This window comes from Pararge aegeria, chromosome 9 (genome assembly GCF_905163445.1).
Source record: "Pararge aegeria chromosome 9, ilParAegt1.1, whole genome shotgun sequence".
NCBI lineage: Eukaryota > Metazoa > Arthropoda > Insecta > Lepidoptera > Nymphalidae > Pararge > Pararge aegeria.
Genome location: NC_053188.1, coordinates 3,276,138 through 3,296,809, shown reverse-complemented (window position 1 = coordinate 3,296,809; position 20,672 = coordinate 3,276,138). Strand labels below are relative to the sequence as shown.

The following is a 20,672-nucleotide window of genomic DNA, read 5'->3' as shown; positions in this document are numbered from 1 at the left end:
CCGTTGGGGAAAAAAATATATGTCACTGCCGGGAAGGGTAGGATTAAAAAAATTTTGTGAAGTTTTGGAAAGCGACTAAGTCATTTAGTAAAAAGGATAGTAGGCCGGTAAGTGTTAATGGTGTACAAGGTAGCAGAGAGATAGCCAACGTATTTGCCAAGCATTTCTCTGTTGAGCCCTTAGACGTAGCGCATGAGCTTAACCCGCAGCTTTCGATATCATCGTGCAAAACTTTAAAGTTCAGTCCAGCGGATGTCTTCATGACAATAAAAAATATGCAGCGGGGTAAGTCTCCCGGGCATGATGGCCTTAGTGTTGAGCACATGCTTTACGCTGGAGACAAGCTGTACGAGGCCCTATCAGTGCTGTATAATCTGTGCATTAAACATGGTTACCTTCCGGCAGATATGCTCAAGACGGTAGTGGTTCCTGTACCGAAAAACAAAACGGGGGACATGTCAAGTCTCTCTAACTATAGGCCAATTTCGTTGGGCACAATTGCAGGTAAGGTATTTGAACGGCTCCTGCAGCCTGAACTGGTGAGTAATTTTAGGTTAAATGACGCTCAGTTTGGTTTTCGTCCAGGTCTTTCTACAGACTCTGCTATCTTGACTCTTAAACATGCTGTGAATTATTACAAGAAGCGCGATACTTCCGTATACGCATGTTTCTTAGATCTTAGTCGTGCGTTTGATCTCGTTAATTATAATATACTGTGGAGAAAAATGTGCGACTCGAACGTACATAGAAGTATTGTTCAGCTAATGAGATACTGGTACGAGAACCAAAAGAACATGGTACTTTGGGGTGACTCAGTATCTTGTGAGTTTAGATTGGCGTGCGGTGTGCGTCAAGGTGGGCTGACCTCTCCGGATCTATTTAATCTCTACGTCAATAACCTGATCGAGGAGCTAAGTGGCACTGGCATCGGATGCCATATTGGTGGAGTCTGTTTTAACAACTTAAGTTACGCTGATGATATGGTGTTACTTAGTCCCTCAATAAATGGTATTCGAAAATTGTTGCACATCTGTGAGGAGTATGCGAGGAACCACGGTTTAAAATATAATGTTCGAAAATCGGAAATGGTAGTTTTTCGAGCTGGTAAGGGCCCGGAGAGGATTCCACCCGTACTTTTGCATGGAACACCAGTTCAGGTTGTAGAGCAGTTTAAGTATCTAGGTCATATGCTGTCGGGATCCTTGAGCGACGATCTGGATATAGAACGGGAGCGGAGGTCGCTGGCCATTCGGTGTAACATGCTCGCTCGTAGATTCGCTCGGTGCTCTGAGGATGTTAAAATAACTCTGTTTAAAGCTTATTGTTTAAGTTTTTATACTTCGCAGTTATGGATCAGCGACACCAAAAGATCCTTTAACACCCTCAGAGTCCAGTACAACGATGCGCTCCGCGTTTTGTTAAAAAAGGCGAGGTACTGCAGTGCGTCGGGCATGTTTGCCGATGCCGGAGTCCCCGACTTCTACGCTGTGCTCCGTAAGAGAATTGCGAGTTTCTGGGAAGTCGTTGTAAATTCCAACAATAAGCTCCTTAGAGTCGTCGCTCAGGCATCCCCTGACAGCGTATTTATTAAACATTGGCGAAAAGTGCACCAGATTCCAAACACGAAATGATATAAAATAGTTGGATATTAATTTGAATTGAAATTTAATTTATTTTTTAATTGAAATTTAATTTATTGTAATTTTTAATTGTAGATTTTAATTAATTATTGTTTTTTTTTTCTCTTTATTTATTTATTTTTAAAATCGGTCTTATATTTATTTTGTGTTTATTTTTAAAATCTGTCTTATATGTATATTTATTTTGTGTTAAATTTTGTATATGGGTCCCCGACCTGAAATAAAATGATTTTATTTTATTTTATTTATTTTATTTTTTTATTTATTACAAAAAAAAATCAAAATTCATTCATTTCAAGTAGGCCCTTTTGAAACGTCGAGGCTGTCTGTGTGTAGTGACTCTACCACCGGTTCGGAAGGCAGATACTACCGAGAAGAAGCTGGCAAGAAACTCAGCAGTTGCTCTTTTCCAATTTCAGACGTCGTCCTGCCTATGAATAGCGGCGCCAAATTAAATATAATTTGATATTGTAGTATAATTTGGTACTATATTGACAGCGGTCGTACCGGTACCAATAGGGGGTATAGGCAGTGGCGTGCAGAGAGAATATGCATAGGGTATGCAGATGATATAAAATGAAGGAAATCTCCAGTACAAGCTATAAATACTTAAGGGTGGGCTTTTTATAACTCTTTTATAACTCGTAAACCTCACTTTATATAAAAGAAATGTTTATTGTATGGCAATAATAATTTATAACAAATTACGAAATACTTTAATTGACATACCTCTGCCTAAATTTAAGATTAAAATTATTGAATGGCTCATGCTTCATCAATTTTATTCAGTAGACGAATATCTAAAATCAAAGGCTTTAATTATTGTATTTCTAGGTTTATATATTGGTTAACTTTACATTATTTAATTTTAAGTTGACATTGTAATTTAATTTCACAATTTTTGATACCTTATTTTTCTGACATTTTGTATAACTTGTAAAAATAATTTTATAATTAAGGTATTATTATAATTTGCATGCCATAGAATGGCAGATTGTAGCACGTAACTTGTTATGTTATATTATAAGACCAAATTTGTTAACCTGCAATCAGGCAAATAAAGATTTGAATTTGAATTTACAATGCCTAACCTTAAGTTTTTTATAACTCGTACTGGAGATTTTCTTCATTCTATATCATCTGCATACCTTGTGCATACCCTTTATGCACGCCACTGGGTATAGGCATTCTTTGATTGCCTGGCAGAGATCGCGATATAGCGATAAGGCTAACAAACGCCTACGCCAAATTGTGAATTTGTGTGAATTTTCCGTGTGTGGTGCAGAATTAAAATGAATTCATTCATACATTATTTGACGCCGAATCAAAAAAATTAAGTCACAAACACAAAAGAAAAACAATATGGACAGAGACACATTCAATAATTCAACTATCTGTATGAAATATCATTTACAACGTATTCCCCTACATGCCCAATATCCATTAGAAATTTTAAGAAAATCGGTTTAGTCGTTTTGGAGAAAAGAGTCACACACCGCGACACCAGGTTATATATTTAAGATGAATGATTATTCCACCGAATTCTACATAGTGATGTTAAATTTACTGAACTGAACTGAACTTACTTTACAATTATTTAAAAGAAAGAAAGGAATAAAACCTAAATTACAGCTAAACCTGTCAATTGCATGTTGCGGAAACAAAATGCTCGACATATAATTGTTGCAGGTTTAAAATAAAAATCAGAGCGTTGATATAGTGCCGAAACCAAAACGAGTAAGTGCGAGAGCACGATTTGTTGAACCTGCTGCAATTTTACAATTCTTGGAAGATAGACATCATATTTTCGCTTGATGTGCCGCAGACGCCGGTTGTTCACGTTTCCTTTCATTTTTTACCACAAATTTTCATGTCAGTGATATACGACTTTTCTAGTTTCGCTGTTTTAACATTGTTATGATTTCTAAACAACGAAATCCGACTGGCGGCTAGGTTGCGTTCTGATTTTTATACCTATTTCGTTTTTTCATGTTATTTATTTAATTATTCGGTGATTTAACACATTTTTTCAAGTCAAGTCAAGTCCAAAATATCTTTATTCAAAATGCGTACATTACATGAGAAGTACACGGTAGTGAGATGATGGCGATACCCATATTCATAAACTTAAAACTAAAGCTGCGAGGGTTCCAACATTTTTTCTCGCATTTGTTTTTAAGATATCGCTTAGGGTTAATGTTGAATGTCGATGGACTCAAAGCGGCACTTTTAATACTGCCCTAACTCCTTGACCCTATATGATATCTTTTCAAGCCTTCTCGTAAGGAGGAAATGTTTAAATAAATAAATAAATAAATAAATATTCTACGACAATACACACATCGCCATCTAGCCCCAAAGTAAGCGTAGCTTGTGTTATGGGTACTGAGATAGCTGATGAATATTTTTTATGAATATAATACACATAAATACTTATAATATACAGATAAACACCCAGACACAGAAAAACATTCATGTTCATCACACAAACATTATCCAGTTGTGGGAATCGAACCCACGACCTTGGACTCAGAAAGCAGGGTCTCTGCCCACTGCGCCACTCGGCCGTCAGACCGTCGTTTAATTTAGTGATAGGAGATTTGATGATAGGAGAGTACCAAATCATGAAAATATATTTCTCCCAAGTATGATGTCATATTGTCGTTTAGTGAATTATAGCTGTCTAGTTAAGAGGGCTTCCTACTAAATTTTAAAACAGTAAGTATTCATTAAAAATGTAATTTTATAACATGTGTTAACAGATAATAAAGTAAGTTTATAGTATATGGAAACTTTGCAAATAAATCAAATAAGAATTAAGATACTAGCACAAGAGCATCAACATTATTAAAAATGTATACTGCCTTAGTAAGACCCCAGGTCCAACTAAGGTACATACACTCTTGCGTGGATACATAAAAATTAATCTTTATACTATAATTGTACTCTCTTGCTCTATGTTTATATCTCTCTAACTACTTTTGAAGTTATACTTCTTTAGGCGCGTTAGGGAAAAATGATAAGCGTAAATTTTTACGATGCGCGCGCACACTGTCACAAATAACCGACACCCTGAAGTTAGCTATACATTTTCATTTTCGTTTTTCAAAAACGCTTTGACAGTGTACACTTTCAATCGTCAAAGTCTGCCGTCTCATTCCGGTGATTTAATTTAATCAATTGTACAAGAACCTCAAATTTTAATGTTGTGTGAAACTTGGTTTTCCGATAATGGGATAACTAGAAAGATAAAACTTTCAATGTACTAAATACCTTTTTTCTATAGTAAGTGTCGTTTTTTTCTACAAACGTAGAATAAGGCGAAAGATAAAATTTTTGAAAAGATTTTTATCTTGTTACGCCAAAGAAGTATAACTTCTACATAAGTACACACACGTTTTTTTTTATTTGGTGTACAATAGAAGTGTATTCATTCATTCTATCTGCAAAACCAGGTCGGCTGTATCCAAAATAAAATTTCGTGACACTAAATTCGCGCATTGAATTGAACATACAAAATATAGTGCCGGCGGTTTATGAGGCCGCACCTTAACACCGAAATAGTTCATCAATTGGTTATTCGCAGCATCCGTGCTCTTATCGGCTTTTATTGCTTCCATTTATAACTCGTTTATCGTTGCAACGTGCTCTAATAAATATATGTCACCGTCAGTTAATAGGTTATGTTTTAATTTAAGAAATCTCTTCACTAAGTAAGATTACTTGCAGCAATAAGGCCGCCTTTGCATTATTACATTTTTTATTTTTACTCGATTTTGCTACTAAATTCTGAAAAAAATTAAAAATGCTTATAAACGCAAAATTAATTTAGAGATTCGATGTATTCACATTGTTTCGAGGCACCCACACTTGGTATCCGGGTTTCGTGGGTCCCTATTTATTAACAGTTTTAGTTTATTTTTTTTACTCGATGTACAGTCAATAACATAAAAGATTGTGTGTAATAGAGTATTTCTTCTTCTTCACTATGCTTCTTTACCTTATTGCAAAATTCAAATCAGCTTATTTTTAAAAGCGGTGATAGCATCGCGGTTATTAATTCGGCCTCCCTTTTAAAGCGAATAAATTCGATCCCCAGCAATTTCTTTTAACTTTTTGGAGTTAGAATACCACTCTTGTTATCCTAATCCTAAGTTTGTCTGGCAGAGATTGCTTCTAAGCATTCAACTCCAGTCTTTGTGTTGCTCTCTATACGTCCTTTATATTCCTGTAACTGTGTTACTGTGTTGATACAAATAAAAAGTTTAAATAAATATAAATAAAAATGAATACTAAAATAATACTAATAATGATGCTTTTACGATGAAAGAACAAATCGTGATGAAACCTGCATGCCTGAGAGTTTCAGTAGTAACGTTTTAAAAGACGTGTCATGACTAACAATCCACACTTGGCGAGCGTGGTGCTAAAGCATAAATCTTTCTCATTCCGAGGGTACTCAGGTATAGAAGGTCGGTAATGGTTTGATGACGTTTGGTTTTTTAAACGGTTTTAGGATTTAAAAGATTCTGTGTTTCCGGATATACAATTAAGTAATAGGTGCAAGTACAAAATATAAAAAACAATCGGTTACGATATTCACAACAGCATGAATGAGTGTGAGTGGGTGTGTGTGTGCGTAAGTGTGTATAAGTGTGCAAATGTGTGTGCTTGGGTGCGTGTGAGAGTCTTCATTTATATAGAAGTGCAATCTTAAATGAATAATTCTATGAGTTTATCCTTAAGGAAGTTATTTCTGAATCACAAACAGTGCAAAAAATATTTCTATATATATTTTTTTATTCCACTACAAGTTAGCCCTACCCTACACCTAACCCCAGCAATCTAACCTGGTGGGATGTGATGACACAGTTTAAGATGGTAGCGGGCTAACCTGTTATCTCTAAGTATGGTAGTCATACTACTAATTATATTCTTTCTACGCGACATCGCACCGGAACACTAAATCGCTTAGCGGGACGACTTTGTCGGTAAGTTGGTAACTAGCCACGGCCAAAGCCTCCCACCAGACCAGACCAGAGACAATTGAGGAATAATAAATTCCCAAACTGCCCCTGCCGGGAACCCGGGACCTTCTACTTAAATTCATAGCACTCACCGTTGTGCCACGGAGGTCATCAAAAGGTAGGTAATACAATGTTATCGTGATTGTTGCGTGCAGATTTTGTTATTTACTTGTTTTGTACGTCTATTGGAAAATCCTACACACTTCAAGTATTTGTCTTTCGAGTGGGATTACAGGTCCATTAGATATTACTAGCTGTTACGCGGTTTTTTACAAAACACGTGGGAACCGTATATTTATTTCCCTAGGATAAAATGATGGAACATAGGTTTAAGAGAAGAGGAGAAGAGGAGAGATAAGGATGATATGAAATCATTCATTTAAGATTGCACTTCTATATAAATGAAGACTCTCACACGCACCCAAGCACACACATTTGCACACTTATACACACTTACGCACACACACACCCACTCACACTCATTCATGCTGTTGTGAATATCGTAACCGATTGTTTTTTATATTTTGTACTTGCACCTATTACTTAATTGTCACAGTTTAGATTTGTAATCTAGATTTGGCCTAATTTTAGCAATAAGATAAAAACCTTAACCAAAATAATTTGTAATGCTGTAAACGTAAAATAAATAAAATAAACAAGCACCCTTTGTGACACAGGTTTACCTTCCGCAGAGGTTAGGCCATTCATGTAAATTTTTGCATCCATAATTTTTAGCCTAAATAACAGAATAGAAGAATAGAGGATTATTATTATAATTAAAAAGCCTTTGTTACCCTCCTACCCTTTATAATCATAGATTACTTTCCTCATCGTTGAAGAGAGTGGTATAGCAAGACCGCCTTTGCATACCAATGTTTTGTTTAAATTTATTATTGCATCTCATTCGTTGTTTCTTACGAATTCAAGCCAAAAATCAAGTCGATTGGTTGCTTAGGGCGTAAAGTAAGGACAAACAAAGATCACTTTCGCAACAAACTCTTCAAATTTACATATTATATATATAATATAATATGAAAAGCTGAAGAGTTTGTTGGTAAACTTGAACGCGATGATCTCAGGAACTACTGTTTGATAAAAAAATCAGTGTTTGTCGAGTGTTTATGTCTTTATCGAGGAAGGTTATATCATCATCACGCTAACACCAATATGAGCATAGCACCAATGAAGAATGTTATTTCTATGTTTATAGACGAGCGCTTGTTCGCAATCACACCTGATGGTAAGAGATGATGCTGCCTAAGGTGGAGCGCGCTAACCTAGAAGATGCCTATTCACTCTTTGAGTTGAAGGTACTCATATTGTAAGTACTGGGGAAAAAGTAAGCTGGAAAGGGATTCCATATACTTGCAGTGCGAATCAGAAACAAAGATGTATAAGCGCTTCGTACGCGTACGTGGTATATCAACCACGTCGGGATGCAGATCCTTATGGTGTCCCGCGATTCGATGGTAAAAAGGTGGGTCTTAATGTTCCAAAATCGGGTTTTTTTCAAAACTTCGTAAACGGTACCCCAAAAGTTCTTAAAGAAAATCCGCGACAGCATGTCTGTCTTTTAAGTTTGACGTATACGCGGGCTAAGTCGCGAACGACCACTAGTTTATAATATTAGTGTGGATAACACTGTAAGTGATCCCGCCGAGCAATGAGCGGTAATAAGACAATACGAGCAAACACTTATTTTTATCGCGTTACGTAAGTGTGCGACGGGCTGTTGTTACCAACATTGCTCATTGTCGTTTCAATTAAAACAATTATTGCTTTGTGTTGGTCGGCAAGACCCGCTGACCTCTATTATTATCACACTTGGCTAGCTGTGCCTTTGAAGATACCATCATAAATGTCCACGAAGCGCCAAATATTACATGCAAGTGTCCTTGAAACTAATGATAATATTGTGTTTTTAACCGACTTCCTTCAAAAAGGAGGTTATAAATTATGATGTTTATTTTTTTCAATCAATCAATCAAAATATCATGTCGATTAAGATACCATCATAAATGTCCACGAAGCGCCAAATATGACATGCGAGTGTCTTTGGAATTAATGATAATATTCACAATAATGTTCAATCTTTTTTAAAAACTTGTTAAAGATCATTTTTTGTGTGCATCTTCGGAACCTTAGTCATGCCTATTCCCTTTTGTTTCGTTTAGAGTTGTGAGAATATTGTATACAATACACAAATATACATATTTATGTATTATTGATATTCAAAATTTATCTTGCTATTCGGTTCATATTTGGCCTTCGCAAATATGACCATGTTTCTGAATTTCGACAAAAACTCACTTCCTATTCGTCGTCGCCGGGATATGCATGTACTTTCACCTCTGTACTGTGTGTTATTTAATCTAAAGACTCCCTCGTTTTTTTTGAAAGAGAAGTTCACTTTTCTTGGTGAGCAATCTAATTTAAGATCGTGCCGTGCGCTGACGCTGAGTATGCCTTATCATAAGACAAAATTTTACAAGCGTTCGTTTAGCGTACGAGCTGTGGAATTGTGGAATGCGCTTCCAATGAGCATACGACGATCTAAATCACTGGCGATATTTAAAAAAGCAGTTAAGGCCCATTATATTGTCAACGACTACTAATAGCATGTATACTTACTCATTTATTGTATGTTAAAGTATTTAAATATGTAAGTGTTGTTATTAAATATATATTAGTATATTTTTATATTTATTTATTAATTTTATTATGTACTTTTGATCGATTTGTGTACACTAGTTTATGTTTTAGTATGTAGTTAATCGCATGTATGTATCTTAAAATTTGTACCACCAGCAGTCTATTCTCCTCTTCTTTTTTTCCTAATTCAAAGGTTGCCTGGCAGAGATCGCTATTAAGTGATAAGGCCGCCTTTTGTATTCTACTTCTTTCGATATGTTTCTGTTTTTATTATATTTTATATATGTTAATGTTGTGGTATACAAATAAAGAGTTTAATAATATTCATTATAATATATACTTAGATATTAATTATCAGTTTCTATGTGTAATATTGTAAGTTTATTATATTTATATACTAGGTATCTATGTAAATATAGGTATATATGCAAATATATATGTATATTTATATGCATCACCTACCCCTCATCTTGAGCTGTGTTTTAAGAAATTGGTTGCCTAGAAGAGACCTGTAGTAGCCGCCAAATTGTATACTTTGTGTTAAATTTTTATTTAAAAAATTTCTGTATGTTTATGTGGTGTAATAAAAGTGTATTTTGTATGTGTATGTTCATTCATTCATGCATTCATCTGTCTATCTACGCTAAAAATCATGTTGATTGGTTGCTTAGTTAGGTTGTAAAGTAATGACAAACAAACCAACACTCTTTTGCTTTTATAACTAGCATTGTTCATTGTCGTTTCAATTAAAATAGTTATTGCTTTGTGCTGGTCGGCAAGACCCACTGACTGTGCTTTTGAAGATACCATCATAAATTTTGTCCACGAAGCGCCAAATATGACATGCGAGTGTCTTTGGAGCTAATGATACTATGGTGTTTTAACCGACTTCCTTCAAAAAGGAGGCGGTTATAAATTCGGATGTTTACCCACTGCTAAAGAATAAGAATCAGGTAATGTTTTGAATTGGGGAGGCGCTAAAATTTGGTAGGTAATTCTGACCCCAACGTCCAGCCGTTTTCCGAGCTATATGCCCCGCCAATACTACTTTAGCTTAGCGAATCGTTGATCTATGTCGGTATTTAAAAGCCGTTGAATTGAATTGTTTCCAACGTAACACGGTTTATATGAGTGCTATAAAAATTGCTTCAGTTCATTGTCGTTTTAATTGAAGTCAATTATTGCTATGAGAGGCGTCCGGTGCCACATAGCAAACTCTATTTATAGGTTCACTCCGAACAGCTCTACGGCATTTCGCCGATTATTAGCCCGAGATAGCGTGGGAAATTTGGTGTGCTTGATAAAACTGCAAGTTTTATTTGCAGCAATAAGGCCGCATTTGCATGTCTACATTGTGTACTGTATACTCCTTACTGTTTCTTTTCTTGTATGTTATACGTGCAATAAAGTGTTTCTTCTTATTCTCTCTTCAAGTTTGATTGCTGTAATTAAGCATCGCAAACTAGACCTGGTAGGGACAAGTGCCTTATAAACTTCCTTCGAGCTATAAATATTCTACAGCTAGGTATAGAAGAGAGAGAAGGTTGCTGAGTATTTAGGGCTTAGTTTCAATGATATGCAGGCTAGCTTTGTCTGTTATTATCACATGTTAGTGATTGATCTGCGAGGCACAGCGTGTCAACTTTTAGCTCAATTACAAGCAAATCATCACCATATAAACCTATTTCCGGCCCACTATAGGGCACGGTCCTACAATGATAAGGGGTTTGTGCAGATTGGTGGACTACACACTCCTTTGAGAATATTATGGAGAACTCTGAGGAATACAGGTTTCCTCACGATCTTTTCCTTCACCGTAAAAGCGAGTGATATTTTAATTGCCTAAAACGCACATAACTTAGAAGTTAGAGGTGCGTGCGTGCTGGGGTTCGAACTCGGCCCCCAGAAAGTGGAGTCCTAACCACTAGGCTATCACTGTAAAAGCATATGCTGGAATGAAACTCTGATGTTCTATTTTCAAAATTAAAATAACACTCTTTTTATGCGTACACACTGTTTATTATAGCCTGAGAGAGCGTGGGTAATGTAAGGGGGTTCTGCTTTTCAGGGATTATAGCAAATTGAGCATAGAAAACAAAGAAAGTAAGGTATATGATCAGTAAAGGTATATCATGGAATTTCGCAAAGTAACGCCTGCTTCTGCGCCTATTAAATATTTGTGTTTATTTATTTCCTTATCGTAACGCATTTCTGTTTCACCGAGTTTCAAAACACATCGATTTTGAAGAACTATAACTTTAAAAAATCATTGTAAGTTTAATTGCGCGGTAAAAAACCAACCAACCCTTTTGCTGAAGTCAGGTAAAAACAATATCCTACTTATACCCGATTACACGCATTTAGGCTGTTTACGATTTAGTAAGCAGAGCTACGTAATATTTGTATAGGACCCCTCGCCCTTGTCGCCCGTATGGGGTTTCGTGAAAGGTGAATCCCATAGGAATAATAATTGAGTTTTCCCTTAGCAACTCACGATAACATGAACGCAGTACCTAGGCAATTCCATTCAGTAAATTTCACGTGATTTCCGGACAGACAGACAGACAAAAATTAAATAAAAACTCTGTATCAATTATAAAGTATCCCCTGGTCAAAATTTTCAAAATATATTAAATGTACAGAAATCTTCCAGTTACAGTTTTATTATAAGTATAGATATAGATATACATAATCACTGGTAAATAAAAAGCGAGCAACTAAATGAATCGAAGGAGTTATAATTTACATATCAAAACGTACGAATACATATAATCCGATGTCTAATCATGATAGAAGGAAATCCGAATTAAAACATAACCTGAGTCTAAATCGATTGCCCTGGCACTCCCAGCAGCGTTATGATAACACGCGAACAGGGGAGGGCCAGGTGAATGATGGCCACGCACTTCTGCGCCAAATCATATTTTGGGGAATTGGCCTCGTTCAGGTAACATGGGAAATATTAGGTTGGCCCGACAATTTAGAAAGGTGATACCCAAATTCGTCTATATCGACCCCCGGAGGACGTGGGTGACCTACAAAAAAAATAACTTCGGTTTTTTTTATTAACTATTATCTAGTATTATTTTATGTGTGTAGTCTGGTTTATGTATATAGCATATATAGCTGATGCTTGAGACTTCGTCTGCGTTTGATTTTGTTTTTTTTGATATGGCATTGACATAATGTAGATTGGAAGCAGCCAGCTTCGCTCCCATCTCCCGCAAGATAGAAAAATGATTGTAAATATTGATGTTAGAAAAGAGCAATTACTGAGTTTCTTCCCGGGTCTTCTCGGTAGAATCTGCTTTCCGAACCGATGGTAGAGTCACTACAAACATACATACTTGACGTTTCAAAATTGCTTATAAAGTAGGCCTACTTTAAATAAATGAATTTTGAATTTTTGAATTTGAGTTATGGTTGTGCATAGTGAGTCAGTCAGTCAAGTCAAAGTCAGTAATTGATTAATTGTTAAAATATTTCTTTAAAGAGTTTAATCATTGGGCCAATGATTGCCCCGTAATCACGACGCTGGGAACATGGGTGTTCCCAGTGGAAGTAGTAGCACAGAGAACACTGCTACCCATTCTCTGTTATATTCCCTTAGTCGCCTCGTACGAAAACAGCGGGAAGAGGAGGGGTGGTGACAACTGTACTCTGATTGGCCGTCACCATACGGCACAGTTATTTATAATTTCATGTAAGAAACACTCTAACAAGAATGCGAGCAACGCGGTGCGGTTGCGCTGTTTATCATAAATCCAGTATTTCTCTCTAGCGCAATTGTTTCTATTAACAGTAATATGGGAAACTAAAAACATGATGTATATTGCCCAGAGATATACATCATGTTTTAGAGTTTGATCGAAGTTGATGATGTAAGGCAAGGGACACACAACAGGGTTCTAGTTTGCAAAAATCACAAAAAACTTGCTCGAACGCGCGTTTCTTATTGGTCGCACGTGTGCCACACATTATCGTCATGCCATCTCGTACGCGGATTTTCCTTGCTCTAATAACAGGTTTTATAACAAATACTTTATATATCCAGCCTAGAGCTATGAGAAGAGGATGTATCCAGTCGTGGGCTAAAAAGTTAGCTGATAATGATGGACATATCAGCTAACAGTATCATTACGATAATAAAGACTCGACAATAATAATAAGAAGTCTCGACGGTCAAAATGGCGGTCGACGACGACCAGACCATTTGTCCTATTAGCGTCTGTCCCTGTTCCACTTATCCAGTTTAAAAACTATGTATCTCTGTCATGTTGGCACGGCAAGTAGGCCCAGGACGAAAATCTGTGCAAAATATGCTCTGTTAGATAACTAGAATTGTAACTTTGATCGTATACCGTATTAGATTTACAGGCTAGCAATTTATTTATTTATTGATAACATGTTTAACATATTATATAGGTTCTTCGCACACTTAAGCTTTGACAAAGTACTGCACATATTACTGTACTTAAATATAGGATTTGGTACCTTAATACTGAAATAAAACGAAATAACATTCATCATGCTTGCAATGTAGGTGAGCGAGAAAACCCACAGAAATAACATGCAGAATCCTCATTCAGCCATTATTGCATGCAGTGCATTGTGTCCAAAAACGGTGATCACGCCCCGCGCACGTCTCGCTTTACACCCGCGGAATGTTGCTAGCTCACAATTTTTTTCACAATTTATGGGGAACGCTTAGAACATTAAAGGTAAAATAATTACTAGCATCTCCTAAATGGTATGCAGTGACTAACCGTTTGTTTGAGGAACCATTCTAAAGTGGAGTGGTTTTTGATGTTTCGATATTGGTCGTGTACACGGTTCCTGCATGTCCTCAATTCTGTGTTAGACAGTTTCGAAACACATTTCTTAGTTCGTACAAGTAAGCAAATGAAATGCCAATTGATGAATTTGAGATAATGACATCCTGGAGACAGCCATAGGCAACATTTTATGCTGGGTAAAAATATAATAAATAAACATAAAAAGCAGTCGCCGCTAACAGCTAATAAATAAATATACTACGACAATACACACATCGCCATCTAGTCCCAAAGTAAGCGTAGCTTGTGTTATGGGTTCTAAGATAACTGATGAATATTTTTTATGAATAATATACATAAATAATTATAATATATAGATAAACACCCAGACACTGAAAAACAATCATGTTCATCACACAAATATTGTCCAGTTTTGGGAATCAAACCCACGGCCTTGGACTTAGAAAGCAGGGTCGCTGAACACTGCGCCAATCGGCCGTCAATATAATGCTATATAATAAGAATGTGTGATTATGATTACTGTATATACAAGACACCAGTGGCGTGCATAGGCGGTATGCACAGGGTATGCAGATGTTACAAAATTAAGAAAATCTCCAGTTAGAATTATAAATACTTAAGTGTAGGCTTTTTATAACTCTTACAATGCCTATCTTTATGTTTTTTATAACTCTTACTGGAGATTTCCTTCATTTTATATCATCTGCATATCCTGTGCATACCCTGTATGCATGCCACTGCTAGACACAGTAGTGTAGACCCAGCTTAAGCAGCGTAAACTATTAAACCTTGCACAATCAAAGCCAGGTTAATCTTCTGTACGGTAGATTGATCCAAAATATGTATTTGGAGTGGATCCAAATTATAAGGAAACATTCGGTTGTACTAAATAAGATGGGCTATTTTCAGTATCAATAGAACCTAAAATAGCTTATCGTTATTACTATTTCGTAGTGGCGAATAACCTTTATTTGTATATCTAGTATTCTGTATATCTAGTATTCAGTATATCTAGTATTCTATGATTGCAAATGTATTGTGAACTAGCTAAGCCACGCGGTTTCACCTACGTGAAGCAGGGTACTGTTGGCACAGTACTGTAGATAACCAGGGTAGGCATAAAGAAGGAAGATCGCATAAAATGGAAAAATTCTCCGTATAAACAAGTGGTATGAAATTTTTAGGGTAGGCAGTGCATTTGCGCATATATGAAGTACACGCCACTGATTGTAGCGTACAGTTCAGTGCTGCTGAGGATTTCTTTATATAATAATTTGAGATAGAGCTTAAAATATTATATACATCAAGATTTACACGAAAGTTAGGAAAATCTAAAGTGATAATACAAATTTTCCAGTTCAAAAAGAAATCGTCGAATCAGTCCTCTTTGTCTCCAAGGGAACTGAATTTCGGGATAAAGCCCGAATTATGTACCCGCTTATTCATGCTAAATTAAAGTTTTATTTTTTTATTTTTAAGGCCAAGATACAGGCATACAGACAGGCAGACAGACAGACAGACGGACAGTCAAGAGTTACAAACTGTTAGTTTTGGCTTGAGCATCGATTATAGACTTCACGTCTCTTTCCGATAATGCTGTTACTTTTCTTTCCGACATTCGATCTTGCGAGAGTGAAACCGCGCAGCTAGTTATTGTTATGAAAAAAAAAAAATTGGTTGCCTGTAAAGTCGGTATACGGGCGAAAGTTTTACGTGACAACGACTTTGAGTGGTAAAATAATTTTAATGTGAATATTCATTCGTATAGTAGGAAGAAGAATGAAATAATAGTAACAATTTAAAACATTTATTTATACAAAGAATTATATTTAAAACATTAATTTATACAAAGAATCTCGCACTGAATTTCATATTAACAAAATTTTATTTTTACCTTTACACATACATACGTATTTATATACAAATATACATACAATAACTTGCAATACATTTGCGTACAATGAAACAGCGTTTACTACAAAGGGACGCGTGCCTTTCACTTTTTATGTCTGTCTCTCTCGCTCTTAGGCGGGCTAACCATGCCCGAGTGGAAGGGACGCGTGCCTCTCACTCGCTCTCATTGTGAGCGCATAACGTGAGCGGAGCGTAACGCAGTTTCTTGAATTGTCACCCGGCAAACCAATTTATAAGACGTTGTCACGTCAAAAACGTTTTAACGGGTGAAATATGAATCAAATGGGTGAGATATAATTCGAGCCTCTACTAAACGCCTCATGTTAATGATCGACAAAATTTACGTCTGTTCCCGACATTACTGTTAACTGCTTTTCGTTGCGATAATCCTTTGGAATAGAAACTAACGCGAGTGAAACCACACAGCTAGTTAATTGATGGCTGATTGGCGCAGTGGGCAGCGACTCTGCTTTCTGAGTCGAAGGCCGTGGGTTCGATTTACACAACTGGACAATATCTGTGTGACGAACATGAATGCATATTATTCATAAAATTATTCATCAGTTATCTTAGTACCCGTAATATAAGCTACGCTTACTTTAAGACTAGATGGCGATGTGTGTATTGTCGTAGTATATTTATTTATTATTTATTTATGAAAGAAAAAAATGTGAGACTGGCCGAGCTTTACTTCGAGCGGCTACTAAATAATAAATTTAAAAGCCTTTCATTACTCCTTGGTTGACAATTACATACAGAATAAAAAAAATAATAATACCCATTTCCATTTCTGGCTTCTTCTTTAGATTAAGGCCTGTTAACTTTGGTTATATTCCTGATTTTAAGATCTTAAGAGAGTTTAATATTTAGAACTGACGATAATATTTATATTTGGCGTTTTAAAAGTGCGTATAAACTATGAAATAAATTTATTTTGAATTTTTTGATGTGAAACATCTTTAGGCGGAGGGTAAACCTGATGGTTAGCGTGGCGACACAGGCCGTGGCGACGAGGCGACTATATGACTGAATTTTTGTACTTTGTATGTAACAATAAATATGAATATTAATTTTATAAAAAAACAGTCATTATTAACCGACTTACAAAAAGGAGTGGTTATTACCATTACCATAGGATACCATTTGGTTGTATTTTTTTTTATTTGTGGAACAAATTTGTAATGCTTTATCTTTTCATTATGCAATATCTGCAATAACTTACAGAAAACAATTTCGATGTTTTACATCTGCCAGGCGTCCCGTGATGGCTCACACATTTTTTTTTTTGAGAACCTTCATGCTACTAAATACCTCACGTTAATAATGGCCGCCGAACTTACGTCTCTAAACTGCGCGATGCCAGCTTCGCCCAGCTCGTACATGGAGACGTATGCGGCCTCCGGCTGAACGAACAGCTGGCACAGGACCATCTCCTCGCTGCGGAACATCGTGCCCACCGAGCCGGGTCCTGGAACAAAATCAACCTATTATTATCAGGCAAAAAAGATAATTATACTATCGTCATCATTATCATCATATTAACCTACCACCGGTTCACTACAGGACACGGGTCTCCTTCCACAATGAGAAGGGGTTAAGGCTGTAGTCCACCACGCTGGCCCAGTGCGGAATGGTGGACTCCACACACCTTTGAGAACATTATGGCGAACTCTCAGGCACGCAGGTTTCCTCACGATGTTTTCCTTCACCGTTGAAGCAAGTGTTTTTTTTATTGCCCAACTAACTTAGAAAAGTTAGATGTGTGTGCTGGTGTATACAAATAAAAATGCATGAACAGCGTGACGTAACAGTAGTAACCCGCGGCTTATAAATGCAAATCTGAATGCATCATTAATTGCGAAATTTGGCAGCCGGTCAGCTCGGCGACCGACTTGAGACCTCGATACTAATGCATCTTATCTTTAAGGTGCAACTAATACTCGGTTATCTTTCCGTTGCAACTAATATTTTTTTATCTTTTACTTGCAGCTACTGTTTAGTTGCACTTTTAGTGTCTGTTTTAGTGGTAGTAGAGCTTTTACTGAACACAGCGCTCGTCTGCGGTAGTACTACCATAATGCTTATTTCGCATTTTGTTCCATTTCATTGTAAAAAATGCTGTGGGCGTGGTTGCTGGTATTTTAAAAGGCACGTGAGGCTAAACACCTTTTTCCACTTACAGAGATAAAAATGATATCCCCGATTAAATCCCCAGCATGGCTAGCTTGGGCAAGAGACAATTATATCCCCGGGAAAAAGAAAAAAATGTATCTTCTTCCATAGCTTTATCAACTCTTAGAGCACTGGCGCACAAGTGGAAATAATATCCAAATAATTAGGTATGTGTAATTATAAACGGGGGTAAACTTCTCCTATACCATGTCCCCGTGCTTTACGTGAACATTACGGACATTTGTAACAATATTTGTGAAAATATTAACCAATAAATGGGAAAATCCCTTTATGGAGCATTGAGTTAGGACACACTCACACACAAAGTGCTCAAGAGGGTATTTATTACCTTAGTAAGGAGATTCCTAATTATTTATTATTTATATGTTTGGCCAATTTAAGTTTATAATATAGTAAATAAGATAATTGTTTTTGTTGTAGCTATGGATTTTTATCTGAATTAAAAGTTTTTTTTATTTGTTTGAAGTCTTTATTGCACGCACACATTTTATACAAATTGAACACAAATACAGAAGAAACTTAGAAAATAAAATAGAGCGTGCAAAGGCGGTCTTATCACTAAAGCGATCTCTTCCAGACAACCTTTAACGTAAGGAAAAAACGATAGAAAGAAAAGAAAGTGATTATTATTATTCAGCAGGTGGACACGTTAATTTATAGGACGAAAAATGGACGTTTGAGCTCGCAAGAGTGATAGACGAAATAAAATAATTAAAATAACTCTAAGATAAGTTGTCTTTTGGTTTACAATTTATGATTAATTATAATCTATTTTCATTTCATCTTGTTTGCTTTGAACTAAACTTTAATTTCAACGGACAGTGTAACGGGCAGAACCGGTGACCCAAGGTTAGGTCAGCTGTTCAGCATCTTTTTGGATGAGGGCGAGACACCGATATATATGTATGTCTGTGAATTTTCTCTATGGTGTACCTACAATAAAAGTGTATTCATTCATTCATAACACTTAACAGGGAATCAAACACTCGGGTACCGATTATTGCTCGGGTACCGGTAAAAGTTTGATAAAGTATGATAAAGTATCTAGTTAAAAAAATAAAAAAAAGTGGTCGCAGGACGCGTGAAGATGATGATCATCTTCACACTCCAAATAACGTAATTCGATAAGGCTAGTTAAATTGTTTCTGTCTCTCTATGGTCGTTCCTTCATAACTGAAGATCGTGGTACTGCTGAGATATCAGCTTCGAGTGGGTAAATTTTCTCGATCGGTTCGGGCATTTTAATGATTTGGTAAAACCATCATGAGTTTGACTTTCTCTACTAGTCAGTTTCTTCAATTTCCTAAAGTTTACCGAAATAAATCCAAAAAATAGTGCCCAAAACTATGTGCATCATATAACAGGCAGCCATTGATAAGTAACAACTATTATAAAAAGTTAATTTAAATTCAGTGTGCATTATACAGTGACTCCTACATTGTCAATTGTGACCGCGTAAAACCACCGACGTCATTTGAGCTTAATGGAATGTGGCCACCGACTACACCTGTTTGTTAAATATAAGATTATTAAATCAGAGTTTAAAACGATTATAGGCGATATAGATATATACCTACTTATTTTCGGATTTACTACAGTGTATAATATGTGAAATATTTTTGTATAAGTCGATAACGTAGGCCGATTATAGTCGTCACTGGATTAAATATTCAACGCACGGAGGCGTCACGCCCAAGCAAAAGCAGTAAGTATTATATTATCGCGTGGATTTCACCCCGTTCGTTCCCCTTGTAAACCTACTGGCCTACTTCCAGTATTCACCCCGTTGACTGTTGGAGGAATTGTGTTACTAAGAGGATTACGGAAGCTTAACTAAGTCTTTATCAGACAATGAAAGGGTTATTGAGCTGTCTTTGATTGTCGACACCAGTGTAAATTGTGTTAGGTTTAAGTTGGAGAAAGTATTCATTGTTTCGAAGATTTGCTCACTTTTGCTGCATAAAGTTAGCCATCGTTTCAACCTTGACCCACGACTCCCCGGAGACACACATGTCAAACTGTGTGTACATCCTCAAACCTATTGACGTCCCACTGATAATAAGGGATCCCACTATTATGGAGGTTTGTGCCCAGTGGCGTGCATAGAGGGTATATAACGAAGAAAATCTCCAGTACGAGTTATAAATACTTAAGGGTAGGCTTTTTATAACTCTTACAATATCTATCCTTAAACTTTTTGGAGTTTACTCCTTAAGAGTCGATTTTAAAATATAAGGCGCCCGGTATGAGAAAAATGCGAAGAGTAAAATCTACTGATGAATGACCTCGTTACGTTATCGCTTTGCGGCAACTGTGATGCCCAAACATGCAACGTCGCTTTCGTTTAATTAACTTATTTTTCCTATTTAAGCTACCAAGGAAACCGAATATTATCTAGGTAAAGAAACAAACACATAAATATATGGGACAGAGTGAGATAGAAAACATTA

At 36.4% G+C, this 20,672-nt stretch overlaps 1 protein-coding gene across 2 annotated transcripts in view; it reads right to left on the bottom strand.

Moving 5' to 3' along the window:
* Positions 1–20,672, bottom strand: part of LOC120626298 (V-type proton ATPase 116 kDa subunit a1-like) — a 56,713-nt gene that overhangs the window by 18,227 nt on the left and 17,814 nt on the right. For both annotated transcript variants that reach the window (XM_039893764.1, XM_039893765.1), the window contains exon 2: positions 17,370–17,497. In XM_039893764.1, coding sequence (XP_039749698.1) covers positions 17,370–17,497 — 128 coding nt within the window. The remainder of the gene's footprint in view (positions 1–17,369; positions 17,498–20,672) is intronic.